Raw genomic sequence first — 25,678 nt, forward strand, 5'->3', positions numbered from 1 at the left:
TAGGAAAATATTTGGTCGAGGCCAAAAGGCCTTTAGTTCGCGTCGGTACTGTTTATCGATCGGGTTTCGATAGCATTTTGTTAGTTTACTAACTTTCAGCACCGACTTTCTTTCGCATTTACCTGTCCATCGACTACTTCGACGATGGAATCCAGGACGCCATTCAAAAGGTGTCCGGTATGCAATGCGAAGTACCCACACATCGACGTCCATCCGGTGTGCAACAAATGCCTTTCGCCGGACCACGACGAATCGACATGCATGGCCTGTGCCCGGTTCCGTTCCAAGAAGACTCTAAGGAACCGAAGAGCGGCGAGACTCGAGGCGCGGCACGCGGCACCGGCCCCAACAGACATCTTCGACGAGGCCGACGTCGAAGAATTAGAAGTCATACCCTCCAGTCCCGTTTCCGAACACGACCCCGGATCGGACGAGGGCGACGAGTCACTCTTCCACAGAGGTGAAGACGACACCGAGGTAGGAGACGACGAGGAGGCCTTAGGGGCCGAAGAGAGTAGCTCCAATGATGAACAAGGCCTACCTGTTCAAACCGAAGAAACACCAGCGCCACAGCCTTTGGCTCCGGTCGAGGGATCGCCTTCGGGCCTTACCCGAGACCCATCCCGTAGTTCTTCGGCCCCGCCCTCGGGCCCGGCCTCGGACGTTCGGCGGCAGACATTGCTGCATAAGCCAGCTGGTTTCCCTACCACAAAACCGAAACCGAAAGCTGCTCCGGTTCATACGAAACCGAAACTGAAAGTGGCGCTGGTCGGATCGAGGCCTTCGACGCCAGCGCAACGCGTCGGCACCGACCGCACCAAGAGGGACTTCGGTGCCGAACTGGAATCGGGCGACATCGGAGTCGACAAACGGAAAAAGGCCATCGGCACCGAGAAACCTACTCGGCTACCGACGCCAACGACACCGAGGGCAATACCGCCTGCTTCGCCTCGCGTCGCTCCCTCGACGACGCCGATGCCTCACGTATCGAGGACGTCGACGGTGATCTCCACACCTCGACTCGAGGACCCGCCGGCACCGAAAAAATCCACGCCCGGGTCTACGAACCTGCCCGGTGCCAAAGCCTCAAAGACGCCCCAAGTGTGGCCTGCTGCGACGCAAAGCAACAAAACCACGGCGGCCCTCAAAGACCCATCGGGTTCCGGCCCGATCGGAGCTCCAGCAACCTCTACAGGGCCAGCCAACATTACCTTCGGCTTGCCTCCGTCAACAATCCCGAAGATGTTCCAACTCAGGACACGGGTTACCCAGACTCCGGTTCCACCGGACGAGACGTCTCCGTCACGTGTCATCGACGCCGACACTGGCAGGATGATTCTCCACGACCGAAGGATAACTTCGGAACCGCCATTGGACCCTTTCAGGATCCCACTAAAAAGGAAGCTGCCTGTGGAATCGGAACCTCTCCTTTATGAACCGTTCCGTTCCTCCTACCAGGCTCCACACAGGTTCTCCCCCACACGCTCCGACACGGATGCATTGGAGGACTACATGGATGACCAAGCACCCTACCATGTAGACACAGACCCTGATGACCAGCAGGACCCTGATCAAACTTGGGGCGACCCTGCAGACCCCGGTGCACCTCTCGATACACAGGACCCACAACTCTATGGGGCAAAAACATCTCCCACGGAGGATACTGCGGCGTTCAACGCTCTTATTGAACGTGCTGCAAATAACCATGGGGTACAGCTTCACTCAGATACCATCGAAGATGACTTTCTAATGGACACTTTTGCATCCTCAGAGAGACATGTAAAAACTCTGCCAATGCTGAAGGGGGTCCTCAAACCAGCTAAGGACATTTTCAAGGAACCCACCAGGGCACGAGTGATAAACCCCAGGATTGATAAAAAATACAGATCAGCACCTGGGGATCCTACTTATATCAAAGGACAATTACCACTCGACTCCATCGTCGTAGCGAATGCTCGCAAGAGGGCACACTCGCAAACGACAGGTGACGCTCCTCCCCCGGACAAAGAGTCCAAGGTGTTAGAGACCTCTGGCAAGCGAGTTGCCGCCCAAGCTGCCAACATATGGCGCATAGCCAACACTCAAGCGCTCCTTGCTCGCTATGATAGAGCGCATTATGACACACTGGAGCAAATATTCCAACATCTCCCTGACCAGTTCAAGGAAGGCGCAGAAATGCTCATCAGAGAAGGACAGCTACTCACGAACGCTTCCATCAAATGTGCACTAGATGCTGCAGACACGGCTGCCAGAGCCATAAACACAAGCGTCATGCTGCGACGACATGCCTGGCTACGGATCTCAGGATTCAAGCCTGAGGTACAAAACAATATACTGAACCAGCCCGTCAACCCCGACTATTTATTCGGGCCAGAGGTTGACACCACCCTCGAAAAGATAAAAAAGGACACGGACACTGCAAAGTCCATGGGCGCCCTACAAACTCAGTCCTTTCGGAGCGGCTCCTTTCGTCGCCCCGGAAACAAGGGAGCAGGTAGAGGACAGGGGTCACAACAAACATATAACAAAGGCAATACACAGACCACCTACGATAAAAACACCCGAGGTGGATATCGTGGCTCCAGTACAAAGGGCAGAGGACGTGGCTACGGCAACACCAGGTCCTCCCCCAAGAACAAGCAGTGACGCCCTCTCCCTTCCTCCCGACCACATAACACCTGTCGGGGGAAGGCTACAAAGGTTCCAGTCCACCTGGAATTCCATCACCACGGACAGGTGGGTCAAAGATATTGTAAAATACGGTTACTGTCTGGAGTTAACCTCCACTCCACCCACAATACCACCAAGAAGCCGTCCTATGTCCTCAGAGCACTTAACGCTCTTACAGCAAGAAGTGCAAAGTATGCTTCTAAAAGGCGCTATAGAGGTCGTACCCATCCACGAGCAGGGTACGGGAGTGTACTCCCTCTACTTCTTAATTCCAAAAAAGGACGGGTCGCTCAGACCTATATTAGACCTGAGACCCCTGAACCAGTACATTCTTTCAGAGCACTTTCACATGCTCACTCTACAGCAAGTCCTTCCGCTTCTCAAGCAGGGAGACTTCCTAGCCACACTGGACCTCAAGGATGCGTACTTTCACATACCCATCCACCCCTCACACAAAAAATACCTCAGGTTCACTGTTCAGGGGCAGCACTATCAGTTCAAAGTCCTTCCCTTCGGCGTGACAACAGCGCCCAGGGTTTTCACGAAGTGCCTAGCTACGGTGGCAGCACATCTACGGAGGCAGCATATACACGTCTACCCCTACCTAGACGACTGGCTCGTTCAAGCGAAGTCAGCCCAGCAATGTGCAAGCCACATGTCCCGCACACTTCACCTTCTTCACAGTCTGGGATTCTCACTAAATTATCCAAAGTCCCATCTCCAGCCCGCACACGTACAACAGTACCTAGGTGCGACTATAGACACTCTGGCGGCCACAGCTCAGCCAAATTTAGTGAGGATCAACAGCATACAACTGCTGATCTCCAAGTTCATACCCAATCACTCACTTCCAGCGCGAGTGTTTATGCAGTTGATAGGCATGATGGCCTCCTGCATCTTCATAGTCCCGCACGCGAGATTACATATGCGCCCACTTCAGGAGTGCCTAGCACGTCAGTGGAATCAGGCTCAAGGACAGTTGAAAGACCTAGTGTTGGTGAGCGGTCGGGCATACAACTCTCTGCATTGGTGGAATCCACAAAACCTTTGCAAGGGCCGACCGTTCCAAGAGCCTGTTCCGCAAATAGTACTGACAGCGGACGCGTCTCTCCAGGGATGGGGAGCTCATGTACTCCACTACACAGTGCAGGGACTATGGACGACACAACAGAAGAAGATGCACATCAACCTTCTGGAACTGATGGCAATCTTCCTGGCCATGAAGGCATTCAAAGTACATCTGTGCAACAAAGTCGTGTTGATCCGGACGGACAACATGACTGCCATGTACTACATACAGAAGCAGGGAGGAACACACTCTCCACAGTTGTCTCATCTGGCTCAGAGCATGTGGAAGTGGGCCATTCAGAGGAACATGTTCCTCATGGCGGAACACCTCCCTGGCAAGGACAACCAAATGGCGGATCTGCTCAGCAGACACAGCCACCAGATGCACGAGTGGGAGTTACACCCATCAGTACTCCAACCGTACTTCCAGCAGTGGGGTCATCCAGAGATAGACCTATTCGCGACAAGCGAAAACGCAAAATGCCAAAGCTTCGCCGCCAGATTCCCACATCCGCAGTCGCAGGGCAATGCGATATGGATGAACTGGTCCGGCAGATTTGCGTACGCTTTTCCCCCAGCGCCGCTGATACCGCTGGTGGCTCGCAAACTACGACAACACTCCCTGACACTCGTCCTAGTTGCTCCCACGTGGGCACGCCAGCCGTGGTACACCACCTTCCTCGAACTTTCCGTGGTGCCGCATCAAAGGCTGCGGATCAAACCCGCGCATTTGACGCAGAACCATGGAGAGGTTCAGCACCCAGATCCGCAACAGCTGAACCTGGCGATCTGGCTCCTGAAGTCCTAGAGTTTGGCTATCTCAACCTGCCACCTGACTGTATGGACATCATCAAGGAGGCCAGGAGACCCACTACCAGGGCTTGCTATGCAGCCAAATGGAAGAGGTTCGTCATTTATTGCGGTAATAATGACATCAACCCGCTGGACGCATCCATCCACAACATCATCTGTTACCTCTTACACCTATACCGATGCAATCTGGCGTACACCTCTATACGTGTCCATTTGACCGCAATATCAGCCTATCTGCAAACCAGGCAGCACCTCTCTCTATTCAGAGTGCCTGCCATCAAAGCATTCTTGGAAGGGCTCAAACGAGTCATTCCACCTAGTCACCCACCGGCTCCAATGTGGAACCTCAACTTGGTCCTCACACGCCTGATGGGTCCACCCTTTGAACCTCTACACTCATGCGAGATTCAATTCCTTACCTGGAAAGTGGCCTTCCTAGTAGCGATCACTTCCCTAAGAAGAGTTAGTGAACTCCAGGCACTAACCGTTCAAGAGCCATTTATTCAGGTTCACGCCAACAGGGTCGTACTACGTACCAACCCCAAATTCATGCCCAAGGTAATATCGCAGTTCCACATGAGTCAGACTATTGAACTGCCCGTTTTCTTCCAAACCCTAAAAAACTGTTGCAGAAAGGGCACTACATACACTAGATGTACGGAGGGCCCTCATGTACTACATCGACAGGACTAAACCATTCAGGAAGACAAAACAACTGTTCGTTGCCTTTGCCCCACACCACAAAGGTAACGCCATCTCCAAAGCAGGGATAGCCAGATGGATAGTTAAGTGTATTCAAATCTGTTATCAAAAGGCAAAACGCACATTAACTATTCCACCACGAGCCCACTCAACACGTAAGTTGGGGGCTTCCATGGCCTTCCTAGGGAATATTCCCCTGCATGATATATGCAGAGCAGCCACATGGTCCACTACACACACATTTACAAAACACTATTGTGTAGATGTGCAGTCAAAACAGCAGGCAGCTGTAGGACAGGCTGTTCTCAAGACACTTTTTCAGACCGCTGCAGCTGGCACGGGTAGCCGCCGCTAATAGAGGGCACTGCTATGTATTCTATGCACAGATATGAATTCAGCAGCCCACATGCCTCGAACTGAATATGCTACTTACCAGTATGCATCTGTTCTTGGCATGTAGGGCTGCTGACATTCATATCGCCCTCCCTCCTCCCCGGCGCCTGTCGCAGCTGCAGCTCTCAGAATTACTGCAAGCATGGTCATCACTTTCTGTATCTACTCCATCACTGCCACAATGGCGAAAAACAATCTGAGGATGGAGAGGATGCCCATGCGCACTGTAGTCCAGGGGAGGAGTCACCTATCCCAGGATACTTCGAAGACTCTTCCAGGACAACAACGTGCAAACATCCGGACCCAACACTAGGCGGCGATCTATGCACAGATATGAATGTCAGCAGCCCTACATGCCAAGAACAGATGCATACTGGTAAGTAGCATATTCATTTTCCGTGAGCAGTATCCCTGCACGCTGTTAGGTGGTGGTCGCCTCCACGTGACATCCTTCACATCAGAGGTTACGTGCGCTGACTCCAGTTCTTTTCTTTCCGCGCCAGTCAGCGCTGATCTGGAGAAGAGCTCGCCGCCTGTCTTTTTTGACTGACTCTTTACCAATTTTTTGTCAATTAATTTTTTGACATTGTGTCCTGGTGTGGCAGATTGTCCACAAGGAAGGTTGGTTTCAACCCCTCTGGTGCCTGTCACAGACAAATGTTGGTAATGGACACACACCTCGTTTGTCTTTGGTGCCTCAAGCGCAGCCATAATGCCAAGACCTGTGTCAGTAGTCGCACCATGCACTCCAAGGCGTTGAGCGCTTGTCTTCACAGTCGAAGTCGTCCTGGCTAGTCACACAATCAGAAGAATAGCAAGAAGTTGAAAAGGTCTTCGACTTCGGCCCATCCGTCAAAGTCTTCCGATGAGATGAGAGAGCGTCGGCATTCGAGGCTGGGCTCTGCGGTTGAATCTGCACCTGTGCCGTCTCTGCACCTCCCTGAGGTTCCACAAGCCAGACTGACCCCTGCCCAACTTGTGAATTTTTTGATGCCATGAATCTCATATTCAGCCAACGCATCCCTGCTGGAGTGCCTTCTGGCCCTGTGGCTCTGGTGGGACGCCTTTTGGTCTTCTGCTGGCGGGTTCCCTTGGATTCATGGATGGATCCAGAGTGGTACAGATCAAGCCACCTCAACCTTTCCCGGTGCCTGCTCTACTGCTGACAGCCTCGGCGCAGTCAGTGCCTACTAGCACCGCAGTCCCCTTACTCATCTCCAACTCAGATACGGAACCGGATAGGCGTCATCTGACTCTGGCGCCAACTGGGGGCAGACCACCCAGACTGGAGCATGCGTCCAATTACTTTGGGCTAGGACTTGGAGATGTTTGGGAGGGGCCACTGGACTCTGATAAATACCAGCCCCTAGATGTCACAGAGAACACCTGTTGTGAGGATCTGGTGGATGCCAGTGAATTGGATACCTCCTCAGATACTGGCTTGGTTTCTCCTCATTCTGTGGCTATGGAGAAGGAGCCTCATTTGCTATGTTGGTGAGGAGGGCGGCTGAGGTCGTAGACCTTCAGCTACCCACTGTGGCTGTCAAGACGAATGTTTTGACTGAGGTGCTTCAGCTGGGAGTCACTACATCTGAACCGCTTCTCCGCGTTACACAGTGCTCATGGATGCCCTCTTCGAAGCCTGGTCCAAGCTCCGCACGGAAGCTCCTGTGAATAGGTCGATTACCTGCTGCCATCGCGCCGTCCCAAGGTCACTAGTTTCCTCACAACACACCCCACCCCACCCCGTAGGGCTTGGTGGGCCAAGCCTCTAATTCCAAATTAAATCCTGGTGCATTACCTATCACTCTCCTGGGCAGGGTATCTAAGAGGCTGGATACCTGTGGTAAGAAGATGTTCTCTTCTAGTAGCCTGGCACTGTGGTAAGTGAACACTGCGTACCTTTTGGACCAATACTCCCACTCGTTCTGGGACTTAGTTGAGCAGGTGCTGCCTATGGTGTAGTGGAGACAGGGTTTTGCCTGCATACATTGCTATATTAGCATGCGCGTTTTAGAAGTTAAACGCCATTTTGCCGCTTTGCTGCTTTTGCACACAACACTACAGGTAGTTGTTATTATAAGTAAAACTGCTTGCTTGCTTTTTCTTCACATGAGAACGGTCTGTTGTTCACATCACTAGACGTGCACCGCGACCTTAGTCTGAACACTGTGTGCAGAAACCGTCAAGGTCAAATAACAATGTATGCTGTTGAATTCAGGTTGATCGGCCCACGCTCTAGACACAACAAGCACACAGCTGCAAATATCTGAAACTCGGGTGCCTTTAATATTGCATTTGCATGCATGAGGCAGACACTTGGAGAAAACCTTTCCAGACATAGAGAGCAGAGCTGATCCTGTGATGTGATTCACCTAAACTGATCTTTTTGAGGTATGGGGTTCCCCATTCAAACCTAGAGACCTTCTCTTAAATAAATCTAGCTTACTAGCCAGGGTAGGGTGGTACACAAGCTATTATAGGACCTGTTTCCACTATCATTGCAATATGATTTCTCCCTTTGTGTTTTATGGTATTGTAACAATGCTGATGGTTTTATTTCTAATCATTTGTTTGCTTATGTTAGCCAAAGTACTGCACCTTAGAGCACGTAGTTAAAAATAAACATTTTAAACTTTTCCGTGTCTCTGATTACTCACGTTGTGGACTGATATGAGAATAATAACGAAAAGGTGTTTCTGATTCCCACCATTTCTGAGAGTACTCGAAGGGCCATATGTATCAAACTCCTATTTTGCGATTCCCAATTTGCGATTTATAGCGAATCGCAAATTGAGAATCGCAAAACGGTATGTAAATAAAAACTCGCAAGCAATGCCAGCCAAGGACAAGCAGCAGGGGGAGACACCCAGAAAGAGAAAACACAAGTTCTCAGAAAGTGAGCTGGAGGTCCTGATTCAGGAGATGATTGTTAGCCATGAGCTCCTCTTTGGCAAGAAGTCACTGCGTGTGCCTGAGACACGCAAGAGGAGGATTTGGGCAGACATCCAGCGTAAAGTCAACGCAAGTGACGTCACACACCGAAGCGTGGAAGACCTCAGATAGAGCAGGTATGACATGCGCCAGCGCTCAAAGGAGAAGGTTACTGCCAGGTTGGAGCAGGCGAAGAAGACCGGTGGTGGGACCTCTACTGCCACCGCTTCAATACCACTCGAGGAAATGGTTGAGGGGACCCTGCTTCCAGAGAGTGTAATGGGCGTGGCAGACTTGGACATCTCCGACCCCCGGAACCAAGACAAGGTAAGAAGCATGCCATCACACCCCTAATACCTCCCTACTTCCCCCACACACCCAGGAGAGACCCAGGGGCACAACAAAACTTTAAGTCCAGTGCAGGTACACAAGCACTCACAGCAATGCATTATAGGAGTTGTAGTCACATGCACCTACCAGTGGAGCATTGACACCGAGCCAGTCTCAACCAGTATGTGCGCATCATGAAAGGCTAAATACAGACAGACACGACCCATGTAACTCCAAACTGTGAAATTTAATGCATGACAAATGCAAGGCAGGACAGAAAATTAATGTGTGCATTTACGTCCACAGCACCAGCAGGAACACAGGGAACAATCAGTGGAGGCGAGGATGAATCCCCCAACCCAGAGGCGACAGCGCAAGAGGAGGAGGAGGAAGAGGGGGAGGAGGGCAGCCCAGTCATTCCTCCAAAACGCAGCAGGCGGATTGCAGTGCCACCATTGCCCCCGCTGTAGAAGGAAGCCCAGGACACCGATGTCGATCTCCAACCAGTCCAGGGACAGTCAGAGACACAACCCCGTGCTCGAGCACGTGCAGATCCAATACCGCCAATACCATCCAGGCACAGGGCACGTGCATCCACCAGTGCAGCAACTATAGGCGAGGATACAGTCTTCAGAGGGCTGGAGGGCCACATGTTAGAAGTCCAGCGCCTGCAGGCAAGAAACATACGGTCAATCCAGAGGCAAAGCAGGGTTGGCTTCATGGGCCTGACGGGTGCCCTGGAGGCACTCTGTGCTGAACTGATCGCGTATCGTGCTGCTAGGCGCAGAGAGAGGCAGCGCCTACACACCTGCCTAGACCTCTACACCAGGGCGGTCAACCACCTTTACTCAGCGACCTCTGTGCTGTCAAGGCGCAGCATCAGTGTGCAGCATTAAGTGGCACACTGCAGCCAGGACGTGGCAAGGGTCCTGGTACAGGTGACACGTGCTGTGGATCAGCTGCGGGCAGCTACCACTTCTGGCCCAGGAGTCCTCACTCCAACAGACGAAGACGCCCAGTCTGGCAGGAGCAGCATTACACCCCCACCCGACAGGCGCCGTAGTGTGCGTCACAGCAGGGCTTCTGAGACTGGTGATGAGGGCACTGTGCACCCACAGCGAGGGCCTACGGGCCGACAGCGCCGCAGTTGAGGTGCTCAGACTTGGACATGGAGATGGGTGCATCAACCCAGTGTACACTGACACTTGGTCAAGATTGTTCATTTGCACTGTGAAACTAACACATGCTGGACATTGAACAATACATTGTGTGCTACACAGGCTGTGTGCCGTTATATATCCTGTTCTGAAGGAAATTAAACAGTCTCGTACTAGATGTTTAGCATTGTGTCATCTTTTCTTACCTAGAAATAGTTCTGTGTGATTTCATCTCGCCTCTGGTGCCCAGCAGCTGCAACGATTACACCGGCTGGCATGCGTCCTGGACCTGGCCCATCCTCATCTGATGAATCTGATTCGGTGAGCTCCACTGGTGTGCCCTTCCTGGTGGCGATGTTGTGCAGCATGGCACACGCTACCACTATCTTGCGACAGGTCTGGGGGCTATATTGTAGTGCCCCTCCACTCTTATGTAGGCATCTGAAACGGCTCTTGAGGATTCCGAAGGTCCGCTCAATGGTACATCTGGTTGCTATGTGGGCACTGTTGTACCTCCGCTCCCCAGCGTTGGCAGGATTCAGGTAAGGAGTCAGTATGTTTTCACGGACCGTATATGCACTGTCACCTGTGGGGTGGGAGGAATATGGTTAAACACTGTCCTGCCAATGCTGTCCTTTACTAGTGTGTCCTACGAACAAATGCAATTACCTAGTAGGTATCCCTCACCAAACTCCCCACTTGTGAGTCAACGGTGTATCCCACTGTCGCGGAAGATGAATGCGTCGTGTGCTGCCTGGGTAATTTGCTACGATGGCGGTGATAATGTGCTTGGCATTACACACCACCTGTATGTTCAGGGAATGGTAGGATTTGCGATTCCTGAACACATACTCGTTCTGGGAGGAGGGGGATATGGCGACATGGGTCCCATCTATGCATCCAATGATGTGGGGAAATTGTGCAATTTGATATAACTCCTGCTTGGTCTGGTCTAGTGCCAGTGGTGTGCTGGGGAAGTGAATGTGGTGATGCAGCCTCTGTACCATGGCATCAAGGAACGCGTGGAAAAAGCGCGAGAATGCACTCTGTGAGACCCCTCCTGCTGTGGCTATCATCCCCTGGAAGCTACCTGATGCCAAGAGGTGCAGTGAGCACAGGACTTGGATATGGGTGGGGATGGTGTGTGTCCTGTGTGTGGGGTGTTCAAGTATAGGTTAGAGCTCCGCTATTAAATCCAGGATGCTCTCTTCATCCAGCCTGTAGTTTGTATGGATCTCCTCCTCAGTCCGCTCTGAGTCGCGGCCTCCTGGCTATCACATACAGCCCAGTCATTGTGGAAAATATCTGCTGCATTGTGGGCCTCTTTAAATAGTTTGCACCTGGTTACCACCTGCTCAGACTTGGTGGTAATTGCGATTCTCTAATTTGCTAATTTTGACAATTCCCAAATAGCAAATTTTTCACGCATTCCGTTTAGCGAAATCGTAAATTGCGAGGTTGACAATTGCGAGTTTTGCTATTGTCGTATAACATTTGGGGATTTCGCAAATTAATCGCAGTGGGGTTTGCTTCGCAAATTTGCCAATCGCTGATTTTGCGATTAGCAATATTGCGATTGGATGTGTCTCTTACATAGCAAAGCTGTGTTTTTTGCAATTGCATACACCGTTTTTTTGCGATTCGCTGTGTTTGCGATCGCAAAACTGCTTCATACATATGGCCCACAGTCGCTTGTTCTGGGTTGTCTAATCATTGGTAGCTTCGAGATGATACAGAGAACGAATGAGACACTGATGCTAGTCGGATAGGGGTTCATTGGTACTGAGGTGAGTTTTTTGGTACACCACAATTCACTGAGGTCCTGGTTTCCTGTGCATAGTTCTGTGCATGAGCAGAATCCCCGCAACATGGCGCACCTAACGTTTTGGTCTTATGATTGAGATGCCTTAGTAGTGCTTATATTTGTCCACAACACCCTCACTCTTGTTTCCTGTTGACGGGAGTGACGGTTTACACCTACCTATATAGTTGAATTATAGGTTCATTCAAGCTTGACAATTAAAAAGGTTTCTTTTTGAATTACTGATCCTTTTTGTGCTACGGGTTAGTATAGATTGTTTTTCTTCTCTGCGTCCTTATGGCTGAAGTTGCTATTGCAGCGCATAGTCGCGCACCTCTCCGGCGTCATTTGACGCAGTTCGGGGTGCCCGACGATGGATTGTCTATTATCTTTGTAGTGAGTGCCGATGCATCGTTCCCCTATGAGCTGTTTTACTCATGGGTTACTTTTCCGGAGGTGAATGCGGACGATAAGACGTTTCACGCATACACACCTACAGCAGTTCCAGCTAATTATACGCCGTATAGGATGCAGGAAATTCCAATTTCTGCTTGGCATCATCGTATTTGGTTCAATGGCACCCTCCCCCACACCGTAACTCCGGTTTGGTTAGGTCCCTTGTCCATTCCTGAGGCCACTTGGCCAGTCTTGGCCGGGTTCACACCACATCCACGATATTTGCAAGCCCCGGTGGATGACTTGCGTCAACTCCATACTTCTTTGATTGCGGTGCACCGGACTTTAGTGCAATACTTCTCTCGCAGTATCCAGGTGGGTGCACCTGGGGTTGCGACGCAACCAGTTGGACCGGCCGGGATTACTATTAGTCCTGTCATGGTTAATTCGGTAATGGGCAAGCGCCCCCAGAATAAGGACAATATGCCTTATTGGTTTGCTGAGAAATTTGACCAGCTGGAAGCAGTATTTCCAAATGCTACTCCTGTGGAAAAACACAGGATCCTTCCATTAGTTTGCAGAAAGACTTCGTCCCAGAGGTGACAGATTGTGAGAACTGGGGTAAAGTGTTTGCAGCGGTCTACGCGAAGTGCTTCGGCACACCGTCTATGACTGTATTGCCCTCCATGATTAAGCGTGTTCAGGATGAGCACGGTCCGGAGGCGGCGGTCAAATTGGGAATGAGGCTTGTCAGCATGTTCGACGTAGTTGCTGATCTCATCCTTGCTAACGTCAAGGGCGATGCGGTTAACTTTCAAATGTCGAATGCCCTGCGCCTCGTTGACGACGTCGATAAACCCCGGCAGTAACCCAAAATTATTGCGGAGGCTTATAGGACCATTGGCCGCAATAGTTTGGACGTTAAGCCTTTTGCTATAATAACAGCGCAACCTCAAACTCAGACGGTTAAGTCTACTAAAGACGACCGTCCAGCTTTTCCTAAACAAAATTGGAAAACTAAGAAGCAGGGGAAGCAGCAACAGAAACAGGGGTCTCGTCTTGCGTCACCGATACCAGTGACTACTGAACGCACATATAAATTACGCGATCGCACTAGAATTAGGTCTCCTGATAGATTTCAGGTTCCTGAACAACGTTCTCCTCGTTCTTCACAGGAAACATCGGTCTCACAGTCCGGTGGAGGTGAACGTGGCAAAGGTTGGGGTGCCCCACAAGGACGTGAGCAGCCCCTCCCGGCTGATGGTAAAGGCAAGCAGGACGAATTTGCACGTCAACGATCTCCGTTTCAGAAAAAGAAAGTTGCTGCACTAACAGCGAGGTATGCCACAGATAGTGCCCATGTCAGGTTCCGAAGCTGTGTTCTCACTAACGCTGCTCGACAGCACAGAGGAGGTTACAATAGTGCGGCAAGCACTGCGTCCATATCTGAAGGCGACAGAAAATGACACATTTATTGCTGTAGAAACTGCTGACACTAGAGTGTCTCCCCCTGACAGACTATATGACATAGTCCTTTTAATTGAAGGTGACATACAACGTACCATGAAAGGGATTTTGTGAGAAAATCTGACCTCTACATATGACATTTTGCTAGCGGAGGTGGTCTGGCCCCCAGCTTTTGTTTTGGCCGCTCCCAGAGGGGAAGAAGTAATCCTCCCATCTTTCGCGTACACAGTGCCGAAGGAGCAAGCTCAGAACTTTGCGGAGGAGTGGGCACAAGTGCTTACTCCGGCGCTGTACCGTACACAGGTTGGGTGGGATAAATTATCACCAAGCCATGAGATTCCGTTACGGTCTATGTCATAGCCACAACCCCAATATCCCATGCGCCGGGAAGCTAGATCTCACATCGCAGAAATCCTTGAACAATTGGAATATCAAGGAGTAATTGGAACATGTGTGTCACCCATGAATAATCCTCTTTTCACTGTAACCAAACCTGATGGGTCGTACCGCCTAGTTTTGGATTATCAACATTTGAACTCTGATTGTCGGAAAGAGCGTGGTACAAAACACCCACAGTTCTGCCCTCGTTGATAGTCTCGTGAGGAAAAGGTTTAAGACCACACTTGACATCTCCAATGGCTTTTATAGCCATAACCTGTCCTCTATTAGTAGTCAATGGACAGCCTTTACTTCTGGCAGCAAACGGAAACAGTTTAAAAGATTAGCCATGGGCTACAAAAACAGTCCAGGTGTCTTTGCCGCGCGTGTAGTCTCTCTGTTGGAGAGCATTGACCCTGATGCGTACTTGTATGTTGATGATGTCTATCTCACAGATGACTAATTATGGCCGCATCCGTGTCGCGTTGACCGCATCATTGTTATGTTTGCTGACTTCGGTTACAAATTTAACTTTGCAAAATCACACAATGCAGAGTATACAGTGTTGTTTTTGGGCTATGAACTCAACAACGAAGGTCGAGGTTTAGCATCTCACTTCTTGGAGAAATGCGCATGTTTGCGTGCTTCAACAACTCTTAAAAAATTACAATCTTTACTGGGTTTTTTGAATTTCGAGTGTACTTATATTCCCGATTATGCCCAGCGTATCAAGCCGCTATATGCCTTGGTACAACCAACTTTTTCCAAATCGAGCTGGCTGCCAGAACAATCAGCTATCCTGCAATCTTTGCAAGCTGATCTTCTTGCTTCTAAATACTTATTGACACGTGATAACCACACAAACCTTGTGATAAGAATTGTGCCTGGCACAGTGGGTTTCACGTACTTAACGTTCAAAGAGGGAGACTCAGTCCCTATTGCTTACAAGTCAAACTTGTACACTTCGGCTTAAAATGCGCTTTTCAACTGTCGAAAAAGTTTTGACAGCAGTGCAGATGGCGATTCTAAAGGTGAGAGTGCTGTCGCAAGGGAAACGCATGTTGGTTGTCACACCGTATACTGCCCTAGAGCCAGTGACGAAAGCCAGTGTACCAAATTCTAAAGCTTTGCATCCGCGTTGGATACAATCGGCCACTTCTTTGATGTCACCGGATGTCACTTTCACCTTTGATGCCTCATTGCAGACTCAGGAGTATTTGCAGTATGAATTTGTTCATCCAGCTCCTCTGTCTTTGCGCACGCTTGAGGATTACCATTGTATCATTTACACTGACAGTTCGGCGCAACCGGCGACGGGTACCAAGTATGCATATTCAGCAGCCTGCGCAATAGTGGCGGGTACTTTTGTGAGTGTAGAATTCAAGTCTGATGCCGTGCATACGCAGACATTGGGTGATTGTACAGCTCAGTTGGCAGAGCTTCGGGCTCTGGTGCTTGCACTGGAGTTTGCTGATCCTCGAGTGACTACTATTATTGTGAGTGACTCTTTTTACTGTGTTCAGTCTTTCAACGACAATTTATTCTTTTGGTCTCAAAATGAGTATCATGATTCCAAAGGTAGCACAATTAACCATAAAATGCTTTGGGTTCGAGTCGCAGAACTTAAACAATGTCTGCCTCTCGTGAATGTAATTCACACTCTTGGTCACCAGCGCGTAGGGGTACACGCTGTTGGCAACAGTTTAGCTGACGAGACAGTAAAGAACAGCAGTGGCAACATATCTAGTAGCAGCAGTTACAAGATCCAAAAGTAAGATTGATGATGACATCTTGGCAGCAATTGCTGCAACAGAGAAGGGTGATAATTACCCACGAGCATTCCCTTCTAAATACTTTTATCATTTAAGTCCTGATAAAGTTCCCTATGTGAGAATTAACGACGTTGGTGACAGATTGATTCCCAACGCGGACCGCAGACTTGCTTTGATAACGGCCGCTTATGAAGGTGTGGCTTCTGCCCATGCTGGCGTTTCAGCGACTGTCACTATCTTACAACAACGTTACTGGTAGCGCGGATTGTATAACGCGTGATTATGTCCTTAATTGTGACATTTACCAGCAGATTAAACCTTCTACTGCTGCGCGTCCTCCTCAAACACAGTTGTACATATCTAATAAACCACTTGGGTGTGTTTATTTGGATCACTGCGGTCCTTTCTCCTCCGATACTGCGTATAAGTACATCTTAGTTGCAGTGGATTCGTGCCCACGTTTTCTGTGGGTCTGGCCACAACGGAGTGCTGATGCTCGAACTGTCATCAGGGATTTGCGTGTCTTTGTGGGAATTTTTGCATGTGGTACCTTACATTGGGACCAGTGCCCAGCGTTCGCCTCTAAGGCGTACAGGATGCCATGAGATCTTTGGGAGTCCAAATCAAATTTTCGTCTCCGTACCGGCCTGAGGGCAATTCTGTTGTGGAGCGAATCAATCGTGACTTAAAGCAATCCTTGACAGCTACAGTTTTAGGTACTGGCAGGAACTTGTTGGCCCATTTGTATAGCATTCAACGTGCACTTAATAATCTCCCTAGAAGGTCTCTGGGTGGGCGGACCCCATACGAAATGCTCTTTGGCATAAAAATGTTTGTCCTGGACCTTGATGGTCTAGACATGGCGGTGCCCGCCACACCCTTTGACGTAGATGATCAATATGCTGTGTTACAGAATCTACAAGAGACTCAAGACAGTCTTGCAAAGGAACACTTGCCCTCCACGACTAATGCTGCACTTCAGATTCCGCTAGTTTGCTGGCTACCTCGTGTTGGTGACCTGGTCCGTTGAGAAGGTGGAGAACAAGAAGGAGTTCGGCCCCTCTTATCGTGCACCGGTTTCAGTGCTTGGCGTGCAGGGTACAAGAACAGTCATTTTACCTCCACTTCCTGGTCGCAAGAATAACAGGTACATCTCCATTGACAATGTCAAACTACAACGAGTGGCCGATTCTTCTTAGTATGACTCCAGCGGTCTCTTGTCCAGCAATGCTGAGAAATTCTGTTTTGGCTCCGGCAAATACCAACAGGCCTGACATTGCCATCGAGATGCATACAGTTACTAATCCTTTATTGACTCCACCGGCTAATGGTCCCGTTGAAGATACTGAGTATACCTGTCCCACAGATGTGTCGTTGCCTGGTGTGCAATCAAGTGCAGTTGACCAGTCATGTTTTTCTTTTGACACTAACTCTACAACTTCGATTGCCCCATCAAAAATTTGAATTTTTGCTGTTTGGTTTAAAAGACGTTTTTAATTCCCCCTTAGACTTACATTTGGCTGGTGCTCATATCTATTTTGTTGTTTATGTCGTTTGGATTTGTGGTTGTATCTAGTGAATGGATATTATCTTACAGAAAGATCTGCAATTATATTAATTGATGGAACTTTGGCACCCCACTCCTCATCACACATCATGAAGAGGGACCAGACTTTTGTTAATATTACTGCCTGGCCTGTGTTCGATGGGATCGTATGGGATGCTGTAAAATTTCAAATTCATGGCCCTACAGAGGTGATTAATGTCCCCGATGTACTTCGTGTTTCTATGGGGGATGTTGTGAAACAAAACATACGCTCTGAGGATTGGGATGTCCAACCCGTGGAGGCTCTTTTTTCTGATTTGAAATATTATGCTGCATTTGATGCTGAAGATTTGTATTTAGACACAGCAAATTATGGAGAGTTGTTTTGTTACCAACACTATGGCAGTCATTTCCTGCATAAAGCAAATACATTTAGAAATATTGTTAATTATACACAATGGGAACATTGTCCAGCTCACGTTGAAGGCAGCTCCAGAACTTTATTGAACAAATGTACATATTTTACCGATTTCAGTGTGTCTAAACCTGAAACCTTTTATTTTAAAATGTCTGCTGAGTCAGCTTCCAAAGTTGGACTGACCCACACTAAATTATTGTATTCAAAGTCCTTTATGGATGAATTAACTATAGGGGGCTGTGAGCTGTGGAAAGACACTATTGATCTTAAATCTGTTTGGGGTTCTAAAACCTGGCAGGTACAAGGTTCTGAGGCTTTGCATCGTGCATGCCTTATCCCGAACCACATGTGGTTTTTTAATTCTACCATTTTTCAGACCACCTGCTTTGGATTGGCTTCTTCTAAAAAGATGAATTCCCCTACTATTCCTGATCTGGGTGCTTATCCGACCTGGGATAATCACACAGATCTGTCCCTTGATGAATTGCAGTCATTCATTACTAATACATCCTTGAATATTTCCAACTTAGATCCTGAAGGATGGTTAATATAGCAGAAAAGTTCAGATTTCTGTCAACATCGTTTTCTGGGTCTGCACCCCGGTTATACACAGGTTAGAATAGACCCCCGATTTGAATCTTCCCTTTCTGTTTCTACCTATTCTGTAGGAAAATTATGTCAAAACTGGCTTACACATTCAACCTTAGCGTCCGTTAAACATCATTTAAACCAATTTAAATGACAAAGTAGATTTTAATGATTTTGTTAAGGGCCCTGTGGGTGGCAGGTCCAAAAGATGGGTGTATGCTGTTTGCAACGAGGTTTGAAAATTATCTCAAAATGAGGCTGCTTCTAGATTGAGAGCTATTGATCAAGCAAATTTGGAAAAAGTGCTTGCTGTCATTGATAATAGCATTAACACCCTTTCTTCCAGAATTTAAACATTAGATAATATTGTTTCATCTGTTGTGGACATTGTTCAGGAGGATATGTCTGTTTTATACTATGGTCAAAATCAATTGTGTTCTATAATGCAGCTTGCATGGACTTTACAGACATTGAAAGCTGGGAAAGTTCCCTGGGACTACATGAACACATCATCTTTATTCCTGCCGTTTAATCTGACAGATAAACAACAATTCATGTCCATGAAGGATGCGACATATTCACTATTGCACATTGAAAAGTTGGAACCTTTACCATTCTCTGCGCCCGAATCGAACTCAGCTGTGTGGCTTATCCATGGGTTAATCACTTTACCTTTTGCATTGTTTAAGTTCAGTTCATGTATAAAACACTATGCCTTAGGCAGATACGAACCACTAGGTACCGCTTTCCTACATGAAGTTTGGTCATTCCCATTTACATACAGGTGCATGAGAGAGGGTAAAGAGGTTTATTTAAAAGTAGAGGATTGCACTTCCACACCTGACCACTCAGTAGTTTGTAGGAACATCCAATTGCATGATGCATGTAACGTTCACGCCCCAAATTTAGCTTGTATTCTGAAGGGAAATCCTGTGCCAGCGATTACACCCACTTTCACGTTATTAGCTAACGGTAGTTATTTGCTTTTAAATAATGAGGCGTGCTGCGGGATGCTAATAGGGATTCCGTACATTGTAACTGTCTCACAACGAGTAGTCTGTTGTGAGAATGTGCTTTTCCCACCCCCGCATGGGAGACTGGATGTATCCATCTGGCCTTCCATACCAACCTTGAAAGCAGAGTTCAACAAGATGAGCAGAATAAGGGCTCTATTGTCTCAAAAAGAAGTCGCCCTGACTTCCTCTCGTGAAACATTTGTCCTTCACGTAGCAATCACCCGCACCGAGGTGCACGCTCTTTTAAATACTGATATCCCCCTTCATTTCGGTGCTCTGATTCACACTATATTCAATGCCTCCTAAACAACTGACTTGGCACATTCTTTCAAAGTTGTGGGCTCCGACCTTGTGACCTCGTTCCAAACAATATTTGGTGTGATACCGGCATTTTTTCATTCTATTTTTTCCAGCGTCTTCGGCGGGCTTCCATTAATTCTCGCCTTGACTGCTGGTGTGCTGCTGTTGTTTTGTTTGCTCTGCAATGGCTGCTCGATCTGTGTCACACGACTTCCTGCCCCGGCTGCTTAACCGGATGCTTGAATACTATGGAACACTACCACTGAACATCAGGAGACTTCAAGTACTCCAAAACACAGCAGCACGCCTAGTCCTTAGACTTCCGAAAAGATCAGCCTCTACGCCAGCCCTAGCCACTCTGCACTGGCTCCCCATAAAAAAGAGAGTCCTATATAAAGCACTTCTAATGTGCTATAGGATCATCTCACACAAAGCTCCCCTTTACATGACAGATCTGGCTATCCCCTACGAGCCTAACAGAACTCTCCGCTCTGGGGGAACTGGATTGCTTAAAATTCCCCGCGTCAAGAAAGCCAGAATGGGTGGCTGTTCTTTTCGTGTTATGGCCGCCAAAGAATGGAACTCTCTCCCCATGAGTATCAGGCTAGCGGATTCAGAGACCTTGTTCAGAAAACTTTTAAAAACCCATCTGTTTTCTCTTTAACTTCCCTCCTTGGCCCTGACTTTTCTCCACAGCGCGGGGACACGCCGGGATGGCGTCACCATGCGCTTTACAAGCCCCTTTATTATTATTATTATTACTGGCCATTTTGAGCGTAGCCTATGGATTATCCTTCCGGTTCTCATACTTTACTTGCGTGCAAACTGTTTTCCATTGCCTAGATTGTTCATTTGAATGGGCTCTGGATTTGTGCCTGTTGAACACGGTGTCTCCTGCCTCGGATTATTATCGACTGATGAGTCCCTTAGTGGCTCATGAGTTAGACTGTTCTGGTATCGGGATTATGGCCTGTGCAGCAGCACATGGAATCATAGGAAATTGGGATATATATGCTGCAGCTCATGACTTCCTGGCGCAAAGTTATCTTGAAGAACACGCAAGTTGTCCTCTGATGGTGCTAGAGGCTCCGGTAATGGAAGAACATGAATGTTCATTTAATTTATTAGATTGGATGGCTGAATCGTTTACTGAACATTACAACGACTTCCTCTTGGAGGCTGTTGCAACATACTGTGCCTATACGTTGATGGATTAAATTGGCAGTTGTCCATCTTCCGCGCTTACTATCTGGAAATGTTTTGCTTTTATTTTTTCTCTCCAGAATGGGCTGTATACCGCCATTTATTGTTTTTTTGTTTTTTAATTTTTTCCCAACAAACTTTTCGAACATTCACTACCAATTATACGGATTGGTAATATATGAACTTGGTTCTGTCTCACTCGAACTTGAACTCTGCATTTCTATATAGCTTCCCTATTTTGTTCGTGGTCCGATCAAGGGAGGGTGTAGTGGAGACAGGGTTTTGCCTGCATACATTGCTATGTTAGCATAAGCGTTTTAGAAGTTAAACGCCATCTTGCCGCTTTGCTGCTTTTGCACACTACAGTACAGGTAGTTGTTATTATAAGTAAAACTGCTTGCTTGCTTTTTCTTCACATGAGAACGGTCTGTTGTTCACATCCCTAGACGTGCACCGCAACCTTAGTCTGAACACTGTGTGCAGAAACCGTCAAGGTCAAATAACAATGTATGCTGTTGAATTCAGGTTGATCGGCCCATGCTCTAGACATAACAAGCACACAGCTGCAAATATCTGAAACTCTGGTGCCTTTAATATTGCATTTGCATGCATGAGTCAGACAATTGGAGAAAACCTTTCCAGACATAGAGAGCAGAGCTGATCCTGTGATGTGATTCAGCTAAGCTGATCTTTGAGGTATGGGGTTCCCCATTCAAACCTAGAGACCTTCTCTTATTATATAAATCTAGCTTACTAGCCAGGGGAGGGTGGTACACAAGGTATTATAGGACCTGTTTCCACTATCATTGTAATATGATTTCTCCCTTTGTGTTTTATGGTATTGTAACAATGCTGATGGTTTTATTTCTAATCATTTGTTTGCTTGTTAGCCAAAGTACTGCACCTTAGAGCACGTAGTTAAAAATAAACATTTTAAACTTTTCCGTGTCTCTGATTACTCACGTTGTGGACTGATATGAGAATAATAACGAAAAGGTGTTTCTGATTCCCACGATTCCTGAGAGTACTCTAAGTCGTTTGCTCTGGGTTGTCTAATCATTGGTAGCTTCAAGATGATACGGAGAACGAATGAGACACTGATACTAGTCGGATAGGGGTTCTGGGTACTGAGGTGAGTTTTTTGGTACACCACAATTCACTGAGGTCCTGGTTTCCTGTGCATAGTTCTGTGCATGAGGGGGGGCGCTAGGTGGCGCACGACCAAGATGGCTGCGCACCAGTGAGGCTCTAGCCCGGCCGAGTGGATAAATATCCTTCATCCCTATCCTGAATGGCATATCTGTACTATTGATACAACCGAACGTAGCTGGAACCCTGCTGCACCCGAGGATACTGAGTTATCGTGGCTGGCCTGACGGATTGCTGCTGTTTCTGGTGATATAACCTGTGGCAGGCAGCGGCGGCCGAGGGTGGAGGCGGAGACTCGGCTGTGCCTGCCGGGATAGCTCGAGGCCGCAAGACAACGATCGAGAGGGCCTGGTGCTGGTGACCGCGGTGGCTGTGTTCTGCCTTGCCGGTGGTTCCCTACCCGGCTGCGGGGAGAGCGTGGCCGTGCAGAGAGGTGGAGCGGCCTTGGCGGGAGTCCTGATTGCCTGGAGGCCCGTGAGATACGGCTGGTGCCTGCGCGGGTGAGTGGAGAAGCCCGGGTGCCCGAAGCGGCCCACTGGCGGGGCCTTGTGGAGGCGGCGGCGGCCGGGGCTGCGGTGTGATCGCGGGCCCTGTATAAGTTTTGGCAACGTGTATCCTTGTGTGTTGGACAGCCCTGGTTGTGCGGCCTGCCCCTGTGCGCTGCCTTCCCTCTGACGCCTGGGGATTCCCCTGGAGTGTAGCGGCCGCCATTTTCCCGAAGCAGTGAGTGTGCACCTGGGATGTAGTCTTCGCATCCTTTGAGGCGGGAATTAACGTTTGCCGCACGAAGAATCCAGGCGCGCGGCGTGTTGCTCCCGGTCCCTGTTGGGGTGAGGGTGGTTCTCATCCCAGATCGCTGTGGACATTTCGGGGTGTGCGTGGAGGGCCCTGAGGGGTGGTGCTTGAAGGAGAAAGAGGAGTGCTGCTGCCATCCCACGGACGGGGTCTAACACCTAACTCTCCCACCCTCATCGCCTAATTGACTGATGGTACGATCTTCTTGAGGTGCCTTTGGCCTTCGCTGCGATCATTTGCCATAATCTCCACAGCGTCACCCTCGGGGGTCATTACACGCGTGCACCTATCTTGGGAGGAACTTGATTTGGGAGCGCCCAGGGAGAAGGGGGCAGGCTTATAGCGTCGCCTGCGGCAGAGGGCCCAGCTGGTACCGGGGTGCACGCCGACATCACCCCAATTTCCTTTAAAGTTATCTACAGCAGTGTTGGTGCGCCAGCTGATCTCGGAGTGAACCCGCCTGCTGCAGTCCGCAGCTTCCACACATTCATAAGATGGGGCGCACTGAGGCTAAGCAAACCAAGATCCCGTTTGAGCCTCTCAAAACGCCTAGGTCGCAATCATCGGAACCAGCGGAGTCTGAAGCTACAGATGTGCTGGAGGAGGACTGGAAGGAGATACTGCTCGGAGTGAAGCGCAGTCTTACCTCCATTGATACCAAAATAGACACGATGAACCTGCGAATGGAAGCGGTGGTCAACAAGCTTGATCAGCATGAGTCGGGCCTTAAGGAAGTGGAGTCCAGGGTGTTGGATCTAGATGACAGGGCTGTTACCAGCAGGGGGCACGTCGCACAAATGGATAAACGGCTGAAGTCTATTGCGGAGAAAAATGAGGAGTTGGAAGCTCGCTCCAGAAGGAACAACATGCGCATCCTAGGCCTTGCGGAGTCTACCAATGTGGGCCGGATGGAAGATTTTATAGAAAAGCTGGTGGCTGATCTGTTTGGAAGGGACTCTTTTTCTTCCCACCTCACGGTCGAGAGAGCGCATAGATCCTTGGCGGCTCGGCCGGCTCCGGGGGCGCCGCCACGCCCGGTAATAGCCCGCTTCCTTAACTACCGGGACAGAGATGCGGTGCTGAGCAGGGCCCGTGAAATGAAGCAGGTTCCTTACGAGAACACAACACTGGCGTTTTTCCGGACTTCACACAATCGGTGCAAGATGCTAGGAGGAAATTCTCAGCGGTTAAGAAAAAGCTTCAAGCGCACGAGATTCCCTACGCCATGTTATATCCGGCGAAATTGAAGATCATTCATAATGGGAAACAGCACTTTTTCCAGAACCCACAACAGGTGAAAGACTATCTTAAGAGACATCACAAGCCTACGTCCAAGGGGGCGGCGGCGCTCCGGCTCTCACTCTCCATTATCAGACCCGGACTGAACTGCTCCGCTTTCGGAAGAACCTCCTTGCAGTTTCCTTGGTGTTCTGTTTATTACAGGTTGACTTACAATGATGATGTATGATTTCTCACTTAGTATTGCCATCTGTTCCGCTCGGCGCCTTGTCTCCGTCCCGCCATCGTTGTCTGCCTTAAGGGGCGGCAGTGTGTGGGTGTAAGTATGGAGGTCAAGGGGCAGGTCGTGTACCCCTGGTGCATCCCCTATGAGGGCGTACCCCCTATAGATTCGTTGAGAAGGGGTATAATACTTGTTGTAGTATGAGAGTTTTTTGGGTGGGGAGGGTTCATGTACTGGGATGCCAGTGTGGGAGGGGGGAGGTAGGGTCCCGAGTGCCAAGTTGCATATTACTGCATTGCTTGTGTTTCATGATGTTGGGCTGAGCATATGGTTCCAAAAGCTTAATTGTGGCAGACAACCTACGCATGGCTAATTGCATTAACATAATGTCGTGGAATGTGCGGGGATTGAATAACCCACGGAAAAAGAGACAGGTACTGAGTTATTTAGATAGACAAAATGTTACAGTTGCATTACTGCAGGAGATGCATTTGGGCCCAGGGGCCATGCCAATGTTTGCCTCTAGGTGGGCTGGGCACCGTTGCTTTGCGTCGTATTCCACCCATTCCCGTGGAGTTGCTATATTGGTGAAAAAGGGGCTGGCTTTTGTACCGGGTGGGATGGAGACGGACGCGGAGGGACAGTTCTGCCTGCTCTGGGGGAGGCTTCACTCTTTTGATGTCATGTTTGCAAACTATTATGGCCCTAATACCGACGAGCCTCGGCCTCTCCTTAGACTGTGGAGCAAGATTCGTGAGATAGGCACTACGTATGTTATTTGGGGGGGAGACTTTAATATAGCATTGCAGCCCCGGATGGACAGGTCCCGGGCGTTGCTGGTGCACTACACCAAATCGCGCCATGTGCTGCAGGACGTTGTTGCTGACAGTTTATTGCTCGATTCCTGGAGGCATATGCACCCTGCGTTGCTGGAAGGCACGCAGTTCATGCGTCTTGGGCCAGACTAGATTATGTGTTCTTGTCAATGGGTATGGCGGGTTGGCTGGGAAGTGTGACGCATCTCGCCCGCACGTACTCTGATCATTCCCCAGTAGTGGCAGAGATTCGCATCCCCTTAAAACAATCCCTATATGATAATTGGCGCCTTAATCCGCTGTACTTACACAACGCAGTGTCTAAAGCGGAAATGGAACAAGACATACGGGAGTTCTTCGAACGCAATGTGAGCTCTGTCCCCAGTATCACAACAGTATGGGAGGCGTTCAAAGTGACGGTACGAGGATGGTGCATTTCCAAAGGGGGGGGCATCCTTAAAACGTTGCGCAGCGATCTTTCAGCACTAGAAGCCAGGCTCAAGGA

General features: G+C 49.1%; 1 protein-coding gene across 2 annotated transcripts in view; it reads left to right on the top strand.

Annotated features, from left to right (window-relative positions):
* The window catches only part of MUS81 (MUS81 structure-specific endonuclease subunit), a 306,294-nt gene that overhangs the window by 141,694 nt on the left and 138,922 nt on the right, over positions 1–25,678 (top strand). The window contains exon 13 of one of the 2 annotated variants that reach the window (XM_085625915.1): positions 9,217–10,241. The exons of the other annotated variant lie outside the window; for it this stretch is intronic. Coding sequence (XP_085482041.1) covers positions 9,217–9,525 — 309 coding nt within the window. The 3' untranslated portion in view covers positions 9,526–10,241. Of the gene's footprint in view, positions 1–9,216; positions 10,242–25,678 lie in introns of those variants that run through there. 2 annotated transcript variants of the gene reach the window in all.

Source organism: Triturus cristatus, chromosome 9 (genome assembly GCF_964204655.1).
Source record: "Triturus cristatus chromosome 9, aTriCri1.1, whole genome shotgun sequence".
Classification (NCBI taxonomy): Eukaryota; Metazoa; Chordata; class Amphibia; order Caudata; family Salamandridae; genus Triturus; species Triturus cristatus.